Raw genomic sequence first — 15,113 nt, forward strand, 5'->3', positions numbered from 1 at the left:
GTGAGTGAGTGTGATGAGGAGACTGAGGCCCCTGTGAGCATGTTGCACATTTGCAGGCGTGGGGGTCCTGAACTTCCTACCTGGTCCTCCTGGCTTTCGTTCGACAGGCGTACAAAACAACACGCAGTACAGAGAGCCGAGTTTTTCTGCTGGGGAAACATAATTGCTTGCTGTTGGATGTGGGCTGCTACATGTTTTGAGTCTAATAGCAATATGGCAGGGTCATGGTCAACTCTGTAGTAGAATCTGGTGCCTGTTTTTGATAGCTATCGTGGAAATAGATCATTATTTTCAAGATGCTCAAGCAGACAATTAGGCGAAAGCTCCAGCAAACCTTAAAATAGCAAGAAAAAAAGGTTTCTTCCCTGCTCCTCCCGGGACAGTGTCGTCCTGCACAGTTTTCTGCAGTCCCACGCCCACCTCCTGGCTGCCTCTTTTCCAGGTCTAATCTTTACCTAGGGAATACAGCATGTGACTGGCAGTTAGCAAGGAGACAGGTCTTAAGAATTCCAACCCCACCCCCAACACACACACAAGTGCTCCCAAGCTCTCGTGGGAACAGCTTGATTTGATCAGCAGCAGGCAGAGCTGGCCCAGGGAAACAGGAGCTTGGCATAGATTCTTGGTGCCCTCCTTCTGGAAGGGCCCTCAAGAGATTTGCCTCAGGCCCACTCCCATCAGATGGGAGAAGGATGTGTAGAAAATAAATTTTTGGCTGAATGATTCAAGGATTAAATAAATGAGCGCTGAGTTCACTCTTAAAGTCCCCACCATCCCACAGGATGGGACGGCTACCTTTGAAGTTCCTCTGTTTTCCAGGGCATGGTTTTGTGTGTACTCGGCATTGGAACATGGTTGCCGTCTGCTATCAGCTCATAGAACTGAGGAAGTATAGCCGTGGGTAGGAGGAGACCAGTGGGGGAAGAAAAAGAGACCCTGAAAAGGAACTCAGAATCGCCTTTGTGTTGGAGACCAGGTTTCAGAACCTCAGCCGTGTATTTCAAGTACAAAACCCCCATGTGTTTTGGACCCCAGCAGACACTGGCACCTCAGATAAGGCTTATGCTGTGTGGTGTGTAGCCCCAGAGCCTCAACGAGTTCTAGATGTGAAATCGGAGCAAATAGAGCAGAGTCTCCGAGAAGAGGCTTAGGGGAAAACGCAAGCAGGAGGTTCTGAAGATGCATGTCTTCGAGGAGACACTGGTTCCAAAACGGATCTACTTAATTAATGAGTGGGAAAATACTCTAAATCCCAGGAACTCAGAAATCTTTAGAGGGAATGAGACACTTCTCTGTGCATGCTCAGTACACTGTGATCCTTTCATGCAATCTCAGGGTGAAAGTGACCTGGCTATTGTGCATTGTTGCGGATTAAACCGATGATTACAAGTTACAGATTGCTGTACTAGAGGCATGGGTGGGTGGTCCTTATAAACAGAAAAGGCTTTTAAGCAAAGCCAGTAAGACAGTGGATCATCCCTGGAAGGCAGTGAATAGCCCAGGGAGCTTCCTCATGTCCCAGATATTATCTACATAAATTGTTGGTTATGGCACACAATCATGTTGATAATTTATGGACCGAAATGACATGCCAGCAAGTCGTAACTAAGCTGCGGATGTTCACTAGTAAAAACAAAATTATTGCAGTCCAAGTTCACTCTTGAAAAAGGTTAGTTAGGTGGTTACGTGTGTGACTTTGGAAGGCAGTTTTGTGACTGTTGTTTATTCACTACTAGTGTCTAGCTCAAGTTGGAAAAACTGGCAAGGTAGGGTGGCAGAAATCCTTTAACAAGGAAGGAGATTCATCATCAGAGATGTGTATAATTGTAAATTTAGAGGCAGCAACGGTCCTAGGCATGCAGGAAAATCACTGTAGGGAGCATGATGTGATTGCTGAGTGCTGTATCACACTCAGTACCTCGGAGTGATCAAAACAGTAAATATTTGTTGGCTGTGAGGGCTCAAGCCTTGACTGCTGTCTCCCATCAGGGACAAGTCATCCTCAACCGTGACGCAACCACAATTAGAGAATTAGTAATGCTTTAAATCCATCTTGTGTAGATTCTCTTCTTACAGCTCTGTGTGCTTCCACATTCTGTTTGTCCTTCCAGCATTCCTGTGAAGCGTAAGCATCTCTATTTGACAGGGAGCTGACCAGTCCACAAAGGATAGCTACATCCTTTGTCTATAATGTGAGAAGATTGATTATCCTTAAACTGACCCATCTTACTGTATCATTCTCCACATTGTCTCGATTTTCACAGCCAAATGACTTATCTTCTCTTTGTCATTAATTTTTTAGATAAAAACAGAATCTAATAAATAACCCATGGAGATATTTGGTGTTTTCTTTTTTTCCCAAGAGTAAATGAACACCTTTTCTTCTCTTCTCTTCTCTTTCTCACTCATATACTCTCTTTTTCTCTCTCAAGGCAGATAGCCCAAATTCCATGCCAATTTTCAAATGAAAAGGGCTCATTCTAATAGCTGAATGACAGTGTCTATATTGAAGAAACAGCCTTTTAAATTCATGTCTGGACCCTGAATAAGCTACTTTTGGTTATAAACTTTAACAGTTTGACTCGAAGGTTTTTAAATAGTACTAATATGTAATTTGTTGTGAGTTCAGCAATAATTTTTTTAAAGATTTATTTATTTATTTATGGAGAGAAGGAGAGACAAAGAGGAAGATCCTCTGTCCCATGTGATTCACTCCCCAAGTGGCCGCAAGAGCCAGAGCTGGGCTGATCCATAGCCAGGAGCCAGGAACCTCCTCCGAGTCCCTGAAATGGGTGCAGGGTCCCAAGGCCTTGGGCTGTCCTCAACTGCCTTCCCAGGCCACAAGCAGGGAGCTGGATGGGAAGCAGCGCCCCCAGAACACCAACCAGTGCCCACATGGAACTCCGGCGCTTGCAAAGCGAGTACCCCAGCCGCTAGGCCACCACGCCACCACACCACCACGCTGGGCCCAGCAATAAATTTATACACAGTATGTGAAAGGCCAGACAGTAAACCAGTGTCTCCTCTGGTAACCTGCACTAAATATTGCCTATTTACTTTGTAAATGAGGACACCCAGTGGCCACCAGGTGAAAATATTCTAAGCAATCTGACAAAGCAAATATAAATACCCATTATCCACACTGGTTGACAGATATCGCTTCAACATCTGTTGCCAAGTGATTCAGCTTTCCCAGATGATGCAGGAGTGATAGGAATTTGATCTGATTGTTTTTAGGCATGTCACAGGTTGGTCATCTTTTCGCACTCTTGCTTACAATGTGTGATTTGACTTTTGGTCACACGTTTATTCTGAATCCTCAGAATAAAAAGACCCATGGAACCGTGTCTTGGGGAAAACCGAATCAGAGAGATGGGGACAATCTGGTGCATGTTAAGATCAGAAACAAATGAGTGTAGTTTGTGGGAGGTAGTGAACATATCAAAATCAATTATCTTAGACCTTAAATTCAAATTGAAAATAGAGCTTTGGATATTCCCTAGTGACAGGGTAAGGATGTGAAATAATAAAGGACAGCGAAAACAGTGTTATCTGGAAGTTGAGGGGCTGGGAAGATCCTGTGGGCCCCAGGAAGCACAGGCATACTTCAGGAAAAATACAAGGGAACTCTAAAAGGTTCATGGGAATATGAAATTAAAAGGTAGATAGTTTGGGTTCCAAAAATTTTGAAATCTACACATACAGATATTCTTCAAAAAGTTAATGGACATGTGTATTATGAAACAAAGATGCATGAATTTCAAAGTTGTTAACAAAATAAACGGAGCTTTTAATTTCATGTTTCCATATACTGTTTAGAGTATCCTCACATACACTGTGAAGTTTCCTTTTATTGTGAACATGAAGATGCACAATTGGTGAGGAAATGAGGGATGCAGATATAAATGTTTGTCTTTACAGTTACAGTTATAACAAAGTAACCTGTAAACTCTCAGGATGCTGGAGGCGGAAAGTCTTCTTCTAGAGATAAGACAGGAAAGAAAGGAGAAAAGAATGGAGACAGGCATGCACCCTGAAGGACTAAATTGTATGGCTCATGTGTAGGAAGTATAGATTTAGTCTTCAACATTCAGGCACAAGAAAAATTTTCTTAGTCTTCTAAAGAAAAGTAAACCCAAGGTCCCTATTACCAAGTTGACATCAAATGGAGTCAGGTTTTGGGACTCCTTCTTCTCCTGAAACTTGCACAAGATTAATGAAATCTAAAGTGGGGTCACTGACATTGCTTGACTACCTCCCACAAAAGTGCCATTGAGTCTAGTTTGGGAATAGGAAACCTTTTGCTGCTAGGGAACATTTGGGTATTTATAAAATCATTAGCAAGCCATACAATAGTGATCAACTTAAAAAATGAGCCTAATGCATATTATGAATGTCACATGTCACCTGTTATCACAGGACCAGTTCAAATGATGTTGTGTGCCATATGTGGCCCATGGATGGGACACTCTTAAACCCTGGCCTAGTCCTTCCGACTGCCAGGCTCACCTACATTGCTGGGCTTTCCAGCTGTCCTTCTCAATGATCCTCAACACTGACCGTGAGCCTAAACCTTGGATGATCACTGTTCCTTTCCAGGTGGTACTATATTACAACCACCTCCATAAGCCTGCCCAGCAATTACTCCAAATGCAGCTGTAAGTACCTGCAGACCTTGGCAGCTTCCCCATCTGAAGGGAAGTTGATTATTTCCCTGCCCTGAGTGGTGCCTCAGTCTGACCCCAAAGCACCATCCCGTCACCCCTCACCCCAGAAAGAACCCAAATCCATTTCTCTTGGAGGATCTGCTTTAGGAAAGAAAATCCTTTGCTTTGGGGCTTCTTTTAGGGCTTGATGGATTCTGAAGACACAACGCCCCTGAGGAAGGGACTCCTAACCATATCCAAGTATTGGTCCTTCTACCTACAGGTAGAAGAAGGGGAAGATAATGTTATTATAGTAGTTCACTAATTAGGTAGGAGCCAAGCAGAAAAATTGATATCTCAGTTTGTTACCTCACCAACCAATGCAATCCAGAAAAGAGATGTCTGGATATACTCTGTTCATCAGAGAACGCTTCACAGAGAAGGAAGAACCTTAAATAGGATTTGCAAAGGGTATGTAAGATTTGGTGAATTGGGTCCAGCGGCGTGGCCTAACAGCTAAAGTCCTCGCCTTGAACGCCCAGGATCCCATATGGGCGCCGGTTCTATCCCGGCAGCCCCTTTTCCCTTCCAGCTCCCTGCCTGTGGCCCAGGAAAGCAGTCGAGGACAGCCCAAAGCTTTGGGACCCTGCACCCGCATGGGAGACCCGGAAGAGGCTCCTGGCTATGGATCGGCATAGCATCGGCCGTTGCGCTCACTTGGGGAGTGAATCATTGGACGGAAGATCTTCCTCTCTGTCTCTCCTCTCTGTATATCCGCCTTTCCAATAAAAAAATAATAAAAATAAATCTTTAAAAAAAAAAGAAAGTTATACTAGATCTATAAGATAACAAAAGTTGAAAATGTATTTTTCTTGTAAAATAAGTATATCATAAAAATAGAAATCAAACAAATGAGAAAGTAAAAAGATGATGGTTTCTAGGTAATAAGTTTTTAAATTTATATTTTAAGGAAAACAAAAGCCTTAACTTACATGTGTTTGAATCTAGGAATCCTTCTTTACGACCTATCCGGGGCTAAGTTCAACCAAACTCTGGATTAAGCACACTTTTCAGTTCATTTTTGTATCCCACCCACCGGTGTAGCATCTCTATATTTTTGTTCGCCAGATTTAGTGAGCAATGGAAAAGATTACAATAGGACAGTAGCTAAATTTGTAAGGAAAGAGCTTTAGAGAGAGATAATAATAATAATAATAATAATAATAATAATAATAATAAACAACCTCCTAAAAGTGTCTCAAAAGATTTACAGTGTAAGAGAATTGAAAGACATCAACCTCAGATTTCATTGACTTTTCTCCATATTCCCAGCAAGTCTTCTCCCATCAAGATGCCATTTCATTTCAGCTTTGGAGAGAGAGTCTAGATGTCTTTTCAGAATATTGTCTGCAATTATCTATCAAATGCCATTGTTCACACTGATAACATTGAGTTTTCATAAGCTGTATGATAAAACATCAATCTTTCTTTGCAATGGAACCAGATACTTGAGATATAGAAGTTCATGAAATGTGTAGCTTTACAATACATAAAACTGAAGTTTTAAATTATGTTTAGAATTTATTTCGTAAAGTTGATGTTCTTTTGCTTTTTTGATTACTTTTAATGAATTGCTTTGAGTTATACCTTCACCTTATAACTGAAGAGATTAAGTTGGTATTTAAGAATGTTAAGTTACCAATAAATGTGTGAGGAAATATTTATATGAACTATTAAAAAGAAATCAGATGAGCAGTTAAAAAGGAGTTGACGAAAAATGATGATAAGAAAATATTACATAGAAAACACGCCATGGGATCCCTCATAGTTGCTAAAGCATAGCCTGAATTTTTATTCTGAGCTCCCTAGTAAATAAAACTAAGAGGGAAAATTGATCAACTATGATTGTTCAATTATGAGTAATTCTAATTATGAATTCTTAATCAGTTTGATATTGCTAAACACTATGACGTTGACTGATTACTGTAACTTCATCCATAAGTGAGTTATATTTAGAATTTTAGACACATGGTCAGTCATGTCCTCATTCTTTTTTGGCGCTCACAGCCAACTTAACTTGAAATCAGATAAGCCAGAGACCTGGGCTAACCCAGAGAAAGAGACTTCTAGATCCAATTGGAAAGGCTTCTCTGGAATTTGTTCTTCCTCTGCACTTGACCATCACTTGAGTAAAGTAAATCTCTCTTCTCGTCTTCAGATAAAATGGAATACTTCTTACTTTCTGCCAAACTAAAGAAAGGAAAAGAGAATCAGGAATAGAGGAAAACTCCCGCTTTGGAATGGGCCCAGCTGTCACGGGGCAAGTGTTTTCCCAGTTCACAGTTTTGTATCCTCCTTTTCCTCGACCCTGTAGGAAGGCTGGAAAGGAGACAGAAATGAAGAAGTGGCCTCCTGTAGGTCAGAAATACGACAGAGCTTCCGAGGAACTCTGAATTAAATTTATATTTGTTCTTTATTCAGATTTTACCTCATCATCTAATTCTTAACAATCCCAAAAGAGAGTGTTTTGTAGTTCCTCTGTAGATTTGTGCTAATTGTCAAAAAGGATCTACTGTGATAAAGACTTGGCCCAAATCAAGTCTCACTAAGTAGAATGAGCTCCAGTCATCAGGAAGTGAACCACATGGTGCTGTCATAATCCTCCAGCTTTCCAGCTAGTGTCAGCACTTCTTTACATATGTTTTACTCTTCCCCTTTCCTCCTTTTGATGTAAATCACTCTTCTGAAAAGTGGCTCCTGTATTTTTGGCTAGGATCCTTTAGGAGATGGTAAAGTTCAACAGACCTGATAGTAGTCATCCTTAGTCATATAAGTTGCATCAGTTTCAGAAGCTTTGAATATTGAAGTGTATGAAGAGCAATTTAAAGATACTTGAATCTCAATCCACAAGTCTTAATCTAGGGCAAACTCAGACTTCTTTGATATTCTAGTGAAAGCCCATGGTCATATCCCAATGATTATAAAAGTATTCCCATTCCTGAAAGCTATAGATACCCCCTAAAGTCCACACATAAAATTAAGGGTTTTAAAATATTTAAAATGTTCTCTAGGATTTTCCCACAAATGGATAAAAATTTAAATAATAAAACCCAACTACAATATTGAGATTATAAGTAGAATGATGTTTTAGACATCTTAAATAAATTAATAATTTTCATTTTTGGCTAAAGTAATTGGCAGTGACTATTAAAAAAGCACATTCAGGTTTCGTAGGTAGTGCATTCCTGCAAATATATTTAAAATCAAATTTTTAAAAATTGAACTGTTGATTTATATTTTATAAAAATAGTATCTGTTACCAGTAACTAAAATAATATGCTGTAATCTTACGGTTCTTGCACATTGGGCTTAAAACAATCTGGAAGATACTTACCAGGGATGGATAAGTAAAACTAAGTAAGCAGTTTCCCTTCCCAAAATCAGTGACTCAGTATGTGTCAGCAGTCAGAGCAAGAGAAAGAAATAACTCTCCTGGCCAGGTTCCAATTGCACAGATGCCTTCCTCAGTTCTCCCAGGCACATTCCATTGGTGGGGGTCTTTTGCTCCAGGTGGTGCAACTGTTGAGCAGCAAATTTCTAACCACCTGGAGTGCAGGGACTCAGCACAGCCCCCTTGGCTTAGAAGTGAAATGCAAGAGCTTACCCCAGGCAGGGGCCTTGGGAAATATGGGAGCTGAGGTTATCAAACTACACTCCTGCTTTCTGTTGAAGCATCTAGGTCTTTCCTAGCATGGCTGCATGGGCAAGCGAAACCAACATATAATAATGTAAGACGATTGTTCACCTTCTGATGTATGAAAACTTGATCTCAGCTTACTAATGAGACCAAGATACAATAGGGAGACAAAGTACGATGTAAGAGGCTGGGTTGTGGAGACCTAGTCCCCACTATCCTGTTTCCTGTGCTGACCCACTTACCTCATCTGAACCTAGTGCCCCAGATTGGATGCTCATGGGACTTTGGGCCATGCCATTTGACTTAGACTTGCTGATTTCACCAAAATTTCTGTTAGTTTTCATTTGAGAGCTGCTGTTTCCTCTCATGCCAAAGAGGCTTCAAATTCCCATCCCCTCCTCCAGAACCTTCACCTTGCACTAGTCTCATTTTATATATCGTTTTGCTCTCTCTACTGAGAAAGCACTGGATTTCACACCTAATTAAAAGAGATTGTATTGCCTGCTGTTTCCTTTCTTGTTCATTTTCTCTTGTGAGCAGGCAGCTTTTTATTCTCATGCTAAGTCCTCTCCCTGGACCCCCTGCAGCTTAAGGGAGAAGCCTAAGGAGAGTCTGTGTAAAACAGGGAGCCAGGCCGCCTTCTACCCTTTTACCACACATTTCTCCCTAATGGACAGCCTGCTTCAGCCCCTTCCATGTTGTGCTCACCGCCCCTTAGAATACAGGATCACTGCCGGTAATGTAGCTCTGCCTGCTTCTAGTGAATGCATCACAGACTGACTGTTTTCACTATGGGGAAAGGGGAGATAGGTTATTATTTTAACTACAGAGAGAACTGTTTTTGTTATTACTTTTTCATTTGCCATAAATTCTACGTTCACACAACTGTGGGGGTCTTTTGAGTGTGAAGGCATCCTCAAATACACGTAATCTATGTAAAATTGCATGGTTTTGTAGAGAAGGTTGGTGTTAGTACTTTTTTTTTGAATAGCCCAAATGCCTATTCAGTGCCAATCTAGGAAAGAATGGAGTTAGCATTTTCACACCATTCCTTCCTATACACTCCCTGAATAACCATCTAATCAAGGTTTGTTTTCAATGGGGACAAATCTTCTACAGTAGAGTATTTCAGATTTATTCCATTGGAATCTATACATTAATGCCCATTGGATGAAAAGGACATGTTCACAAAAGCCTGGACTTTGCCTTGCTGTGGCAGAAACTTTTTCCCACTGTATTAGTGTTAAAAAATAAAAGAAAGCCTGGGAAAGGAATTGCATCAGCATTGTGTGCTGGAGGAATGAGGCGTGCTTGAATGGAGAGGCAAGGGTCCCCCCTTGCATCTGTACCCACATCAGCAACAACCATTCAGCCTTTCGCAGTTGCTCACTGGGAAATGTTTTAAGAATTGTGTGCATAAAAACCCAGTGGGGCCAATCAGTTCAGGTTGTACGTGTGTGCTGGTGACACTTTGTCTCTGATTTTTAATGAAGTCAATGACGACATCGCAGCAATAATCATAACTCAGACACTTTATGTTGATTGTTCTGTCAACATTTCTGATCCAAATCAGACAAGCAGCTTGAACTTTTCTTATCAGATTGTGTGTGTGTGTGTGTGTGTGTGTGTGTGTGAGAGAGAGAGAGAGAGAGAGAAACATGTGGGATATAATAACAGTTTTGGGGGCTGATCATTCCTCATCTCTGTAACAAGCACTGTCATCACTCGCAGTGCCTGTATTTTCTCTCCTAGAATTGGAATATCCCTAGATACTTTACTTTCAAGTTTTATGCCTCAGTGATGTGTGCTATACGAAGAATATCAAGAAGCACAAGTTCCAATCCCACCCCTGCCATTTGCTAGCTAATCTTTGGGCAATTGATTTATACACTTTGAAAGCCTCAACTTAGAACAAATGAAAATAAGAAAGAAGGCCTATCCTGAAAGTTAACAGGATTATTGTAAGGAGTAAATAGGATGTTTTGTGTGAAAGAGTTTTGTGCACTATAAAACACTTCATTGATATTAATTACGATAATTGTGATAAAACTGCTTCTCAGAATTATCTGAAAGACAACATTGCTGTCATATATGGCACCTCTAGTGTTACAGCTGTAACTAATTCTGTGCTTGAGGAGTGTTTTCATCTGTGCAGAAAAGTCTTAATAAAGTTATGCTGCTCAGAGATGGTGCTTTTATTACAGACACAACCAGTTTTAGTGCTTACAGGTCTCCTCACATGAAAGAGACTTTGGTAATAGCAGTGCCGTAAGTAGGAAACTCAACATTTTATTGCCAGGTCAAGATACTTTATTTCTCACACTGTTCCTCTTTTGAAAAATACATGTTTTAATTTATATGATTGAGGCAATGTTGACCCCTCAAGACTTAAGCCACAAAAGCTGTGCCAAATCGTGGAAAGATACAAGAGCAGCTGGGGGTGTGTATCTGTATATGACAAGGCTTTCCATAGAGCTTTATTTTGTTTTTGTGTTTTTACAGAAGAATACATCATTTCTGTTTCCAACTACAGAAAAAGGGAAATGTAAATAATATATTCTATAGGTATACATAAATACGTGCATTCTTATAACAGAAAGCAAGGGGAGGTTATAGACAGAGAAAGAGAACTTGATCATTGCTCATAATGATTTATTTTAATGTGATTGTTGGATTCATGTTAGTTTACCCTCAGATACCTAAAGGCCAGACTTCACGTAGGGGCAAAGCAGATAAGATAGTCATGTGGTCAAAAGGGAGATTTCAGATCCATAGTGCCAGCTCTCAGACTAACTGCCCATGTTACCTGGAGCAAGTTCCTGTTTTCTCGGGCCTCAGTTTCCCTGTGTGTAAACTGAAAATAATAACATGAGGGTACTTCACAGTTTGCAGAAAATGGAATTAGAAAGTTTATTGTAGTGCAAAAATGTTTGAATTGCATGCAAAGTGTTTTTAATACTAGTACTTTTGGAATGAACTTGTAAGAAATGCTCCTGTGACTGCTGTAAAAATTAAACGAAAAATACACAAAGGCTAGTGAGAACAGTGCTTGACATGTGGTAAGCTCTAAAATAATGTCTGCTCTTACTATTACTATTGGCATACATGCATGGAGGACTCAGCTAGAACTTGGAATTGAATAGTCTGGAATATTTCTTCCTGGGTAATTATTGCCTTGCCCTTGGGCCATATTGTGCAAGCAGTACCTGCAGGCTATCAACCATGAGTCTTTCATCTCAGAAAAAATAGAATTTGTTTTACTTAGATGAAAAAGAAACTGTAACATAATATAATATTATAGGTGTATAAGAGAACTGATAGAGGTCAGAAGCAGAAGTTCTGTGGTGGAACTTAGTGCTTCACTGAGTGTCAGCCTACCAGTTGATGGCACTTATTAAATTCAGCTCTGACAGCATCAAGATGATCCAGTGAAGCAAGGTGAAAGAGATAGGTCAGCTCCAACTTCCCTGAGCAGGTCCTGTTTTCTTAGGAAAAGGAAGCTGAGGAAGTAGGTAGGCCATTCTTGCTGCGTGCAGGCGACCACATCTGGGGTCTCTTCTCCAGCTTTCAGTAACTGGGACACTTGGATGAGATAGGCCACCCACTGGGCTTTTCTCAACTGCAAAAGCAAGAATGAAGAATCTGATTGGATCGCACTTGGAGAGAGGGACTCTAGAGACATTTGAGAGCCAAGGTAGAAAATTAGGGAAGCCCTAAGATAGGGTCCCCATTTCCTGCTAAATCTGGGTCTAAATGTTACCACCATTATGCTCTGATATAGGAATGGCTATGGGTCAGATTATTCACATCCTCTGCAGGGCTTCCTCCTAGGAGCTGCTCAGGTCATCCCTGGAGCAAATGCACAGAGCACCTTTTACTGAGGCCCACTGCACTACCCCTGGTTTACATCTGCTATCGGGCCTAATTATTAATCGCACTGGATGCATGTAGTTTGAGTGCTCCATACAGTCACCTGTCATTCGCTAGTCTTGCCAAGGCCATGCTGCCAATGCTGACCTTCCTGATGCCATGGAAAGGTCACCCATACCACATACTGCAACCCAGGAGCATGTTCAGGTTGTCCAAGATGACAGGAAGCATGAGCAGACTCAGAAAACCAACTCCTGGGTCAGTACCCCTCTCATTAGGCTCACATTCTATAACCCATTTCTCATTTGAAAGGCATGGTGGCAGCTGTTAGACTTATTCAATTGGATTGAATTTTCCAAGAATTGTATGTTTTTGAGCATTTGCCATTCAAATGGAAAGAGAGGAGTTTCCCACAGGACTTGGATTTGGGCCAACAAGTCTCCCACGGGCCTCTCGTTTCTTTGCTAAAGTGGTAGGAATAGCTGGATGATACCCCATCTGGCTTTTAGGCCACTTTACTTCCACTAAGGCTCTCGGGGATCCATTTGGAATCCGTTCCCCAAATAGCGGGGAACCTGAATCTGTAATTAGAGCAAAATGCCAGACCTCGTTGCTCTAGGTCATCCCACCTAGGGCTCTGCACATTGCAGCCTGTCTATCTCCCCACAGAGGAGGGCGCTTTGGGGTTCCATAAGCTTTGCTCCGCTGACACGTGGATTTTAGGAAGGCAGCCGGCCAGCTCTGACCCATGCCTGTTTTGTGTCTGCCTTGCCGCGCTGCAGGTGACATCAGTTGCAAGGGGATGACCGAGCGCATTCACAGCATCAATCTTCACAACTTCAGCAATTCCGTGCTCGAGACCCTCAACGAGCAGCGCAACCGTGGCCACTTCTGTGACGTGACGGTGCGCATCCACGGGAGCATGCTGCGCGCACACCGCTGCGTGCTGGCTGCCGGTAGCCCCTTCTTCCAGGACAAGCTGCTACTGGGCTACAGCGACATCGAGATCCCGTCAGTGGTGTCGGTACAGTCGGTGCAAAAGCTCATTGACTTCATGTACAGCGGCGTGCTGCGCGTCTCGCAGTCGGAAGCTCTGCAGATCCTCACAGCCGCCAGCATCCTGCAGATCAAAACAGTCATTGACGAGTGCACGCGCATCGTGTCACAGAATGTGGGCGAAGTGTTCCCGGGGATCCAAGACTCGGGGCAGGACACACCTCGGGGTACACCTGAGTCAGGCACATCAGGCCAGAGCAGTGACACAGAGTCGGGCTATTTGCAGAGCCACCCGCAGCACAGTGTCGACAGGATCTACTCAGCGCTCTATGCCTGTTCCATGCAGAATGGCAGCGGTGAACGCTCCTTCTACAGCGGTGCAGTGGTCAGCCACCACGAAACAGCGCTCGGCTTGCCGCGCGACCACCACATGGAAGACCCCAGCTGGATCACCCGCATCCACGAGCGCTCACAGCAGATGGAACGCTACCTGTCCACCACCCCTGAGACTACGCACTGCCGCAAGCAGCCGCGGCCGGTGCGCATCCAGACCCTTGTGGGCAACATCCACATCAAGCAAGAGATGGAAGATGACTATGACTACTACGGGCAGCCAAGGGTGCAGATCCTGGAGCGCAATGAATCCGAGGAGTGCACGGAAGACACCGACCAGGCCGAGGGCACTGAGAGCGAGCCTAAAGGCGAGAGCTTCGACTCTGGTGTCAGCTCCTCCATTGGTACTGAGCCTGATTCAGTGGAGCAGCAGTTTGGGCCCACCACACGGGATGGCCAAGCCGAGCCAGCCCAACCCGAGCAGGCCACCGAAGCCCCTGCTGAGGGCGGCCCACAGCAGAATCAGCTAGAAACAGGGGCGTCCTCTCCTGAGAGAAGCAACGAGGTAGATATGGACAACACAGTCATCACCGTCAGCAACAGCTCAGACAAGAGCGTCCTGCAGCAGCCTTCGGTCAACACCTCTGTTGGGCAGCCAATGCCAAGTACCCAGCTCTACTTACGCCAGACGGAAACCCTCACCAGCAATCTAAGGATGCCTCTGACCTTGACCAGCAACACACAGGTCATTGGCACAGCTGGCAACACCTACCTGCCGGCCCTCTTCACTACCCAGCCTGCGGGCAGCGGCCCCAAGCCTTTCCTCTTCAGCCTGCCACAGCCTCTGGCAGGCCAGCAGACCCAGTTTGTGACAGTGTCCCAGCCAGGCCTGTCCACCTTTACTGCACAGCTGCCAGCGCCACAGCCCCTGGCCTCATCGGCAGGCCACAGCACAGCCAGTGGGCAAGGCGAAAAAAAGCCTTATGAGTGCACTCTCTGCAACAAGACTTTCACCGCCAAACAGAACTACGTCAAGCACATGTTTGTACACACAGGTGAGTTGGGCTGTGGAAAGGGAACACCGGAATGGGTAGGGGAAAGGGAAGGTTTGGAGTATCTTTCAGGTTTTAGAGACCCCACTGAAAGCCTTATGTATAAGGACAGTTCCAGAAGCTCTGGATATTCCCCTTTCTTAGGATGAAAGTACCCTTCCTCTGACAAAGATGACGGGTATTTTTTTACGGAGAATGAGTGCAGGAGGAGAGACTCAGAGCATTTTGTAAGTCATAGTCAAGTGCTGCAAGGGCAGTATAATCTAGAATTGAGCACTGCCACCAAATTGGCTGAGCCTAAATTTCAGGCTTTAGTCACTAGTATACATTGTCATCCTAGACAAATTTCTTAGTTTTTTCTTACTTCAGGTTCCTTCCATAGTACATAAGCACACTACAAATGATAGCTATCGTTAGCATCATTGATATGATTGGGAGGAAGGAACATTAAGTTTGTTCTGCTTGGCTTCTTAAGGTATAAGAAGAAAGCTGCTCCAGTATGGGAGAGATTGTTTCTAG

At 43.2% G+C, this 15,113-nt stretch overlaps 1 protein-coding gene and 1 long non-coding RNA gene across 12 annotated transcripts in view; one reads left to right on the plus strand and one right to left on the minus strand.

Moving 5' to 3' along the window:
- Positions 1–15,113, plus strand: part of ZBTB20 (zinc finger and BTB domain containing 20) — a 709,762-nt gene that overhangs the window by 685,236 nt on the left and 9,413 nt on the right. For all 8 annotated transcript variants that reach the window (XM_040980442.1, XM_040980441.1, XM_040980439.1 and 5 more), the window contains one exon: positions 12,996–14,597. In XM_040980442.1, coding sequence (XP_040836376.1) covers positions 12,996–14,597 — 1,602 coding nt within the window. The remainder of the gene's footprint in view (positions 1–12,995; positions 14,598–15,113) is intronic.
- The window catches only part of LOC121156670, a 28,912-nt gene continuing 27,045 nt past the window's right edge, over positions 13,247–15,113 (minus strand). For all 4 annotated transcript variants that reach the window (XR_005883907.1, XR_005883906.1, XR_005883905.1 and 1 more), the window contains one exon: positions 13,247–13,333. This is a non-coding gene — a long non-coding RNA (uncharacterized LOC121156670). The remainder of the gene's footprint in view (positions 13,334–15,113) is intronic.

Source organism: Ochotona curzoniae, unplaced genomic scaffold, assembly GCF_017591425.1.
Source record: "Ochotona curzoniae isolate NIBS_2020 unplaced genomic scaffold, NIBS_Ocur_1.0 contig_3498, whole genome shotgun sequence".
Lineage (NCBI taxonomy): Eukaryota > Metazoa > Chordata > Mammalia > Lagomorpha > Ochotonidae > Ochotona > Ochotona curzoniae.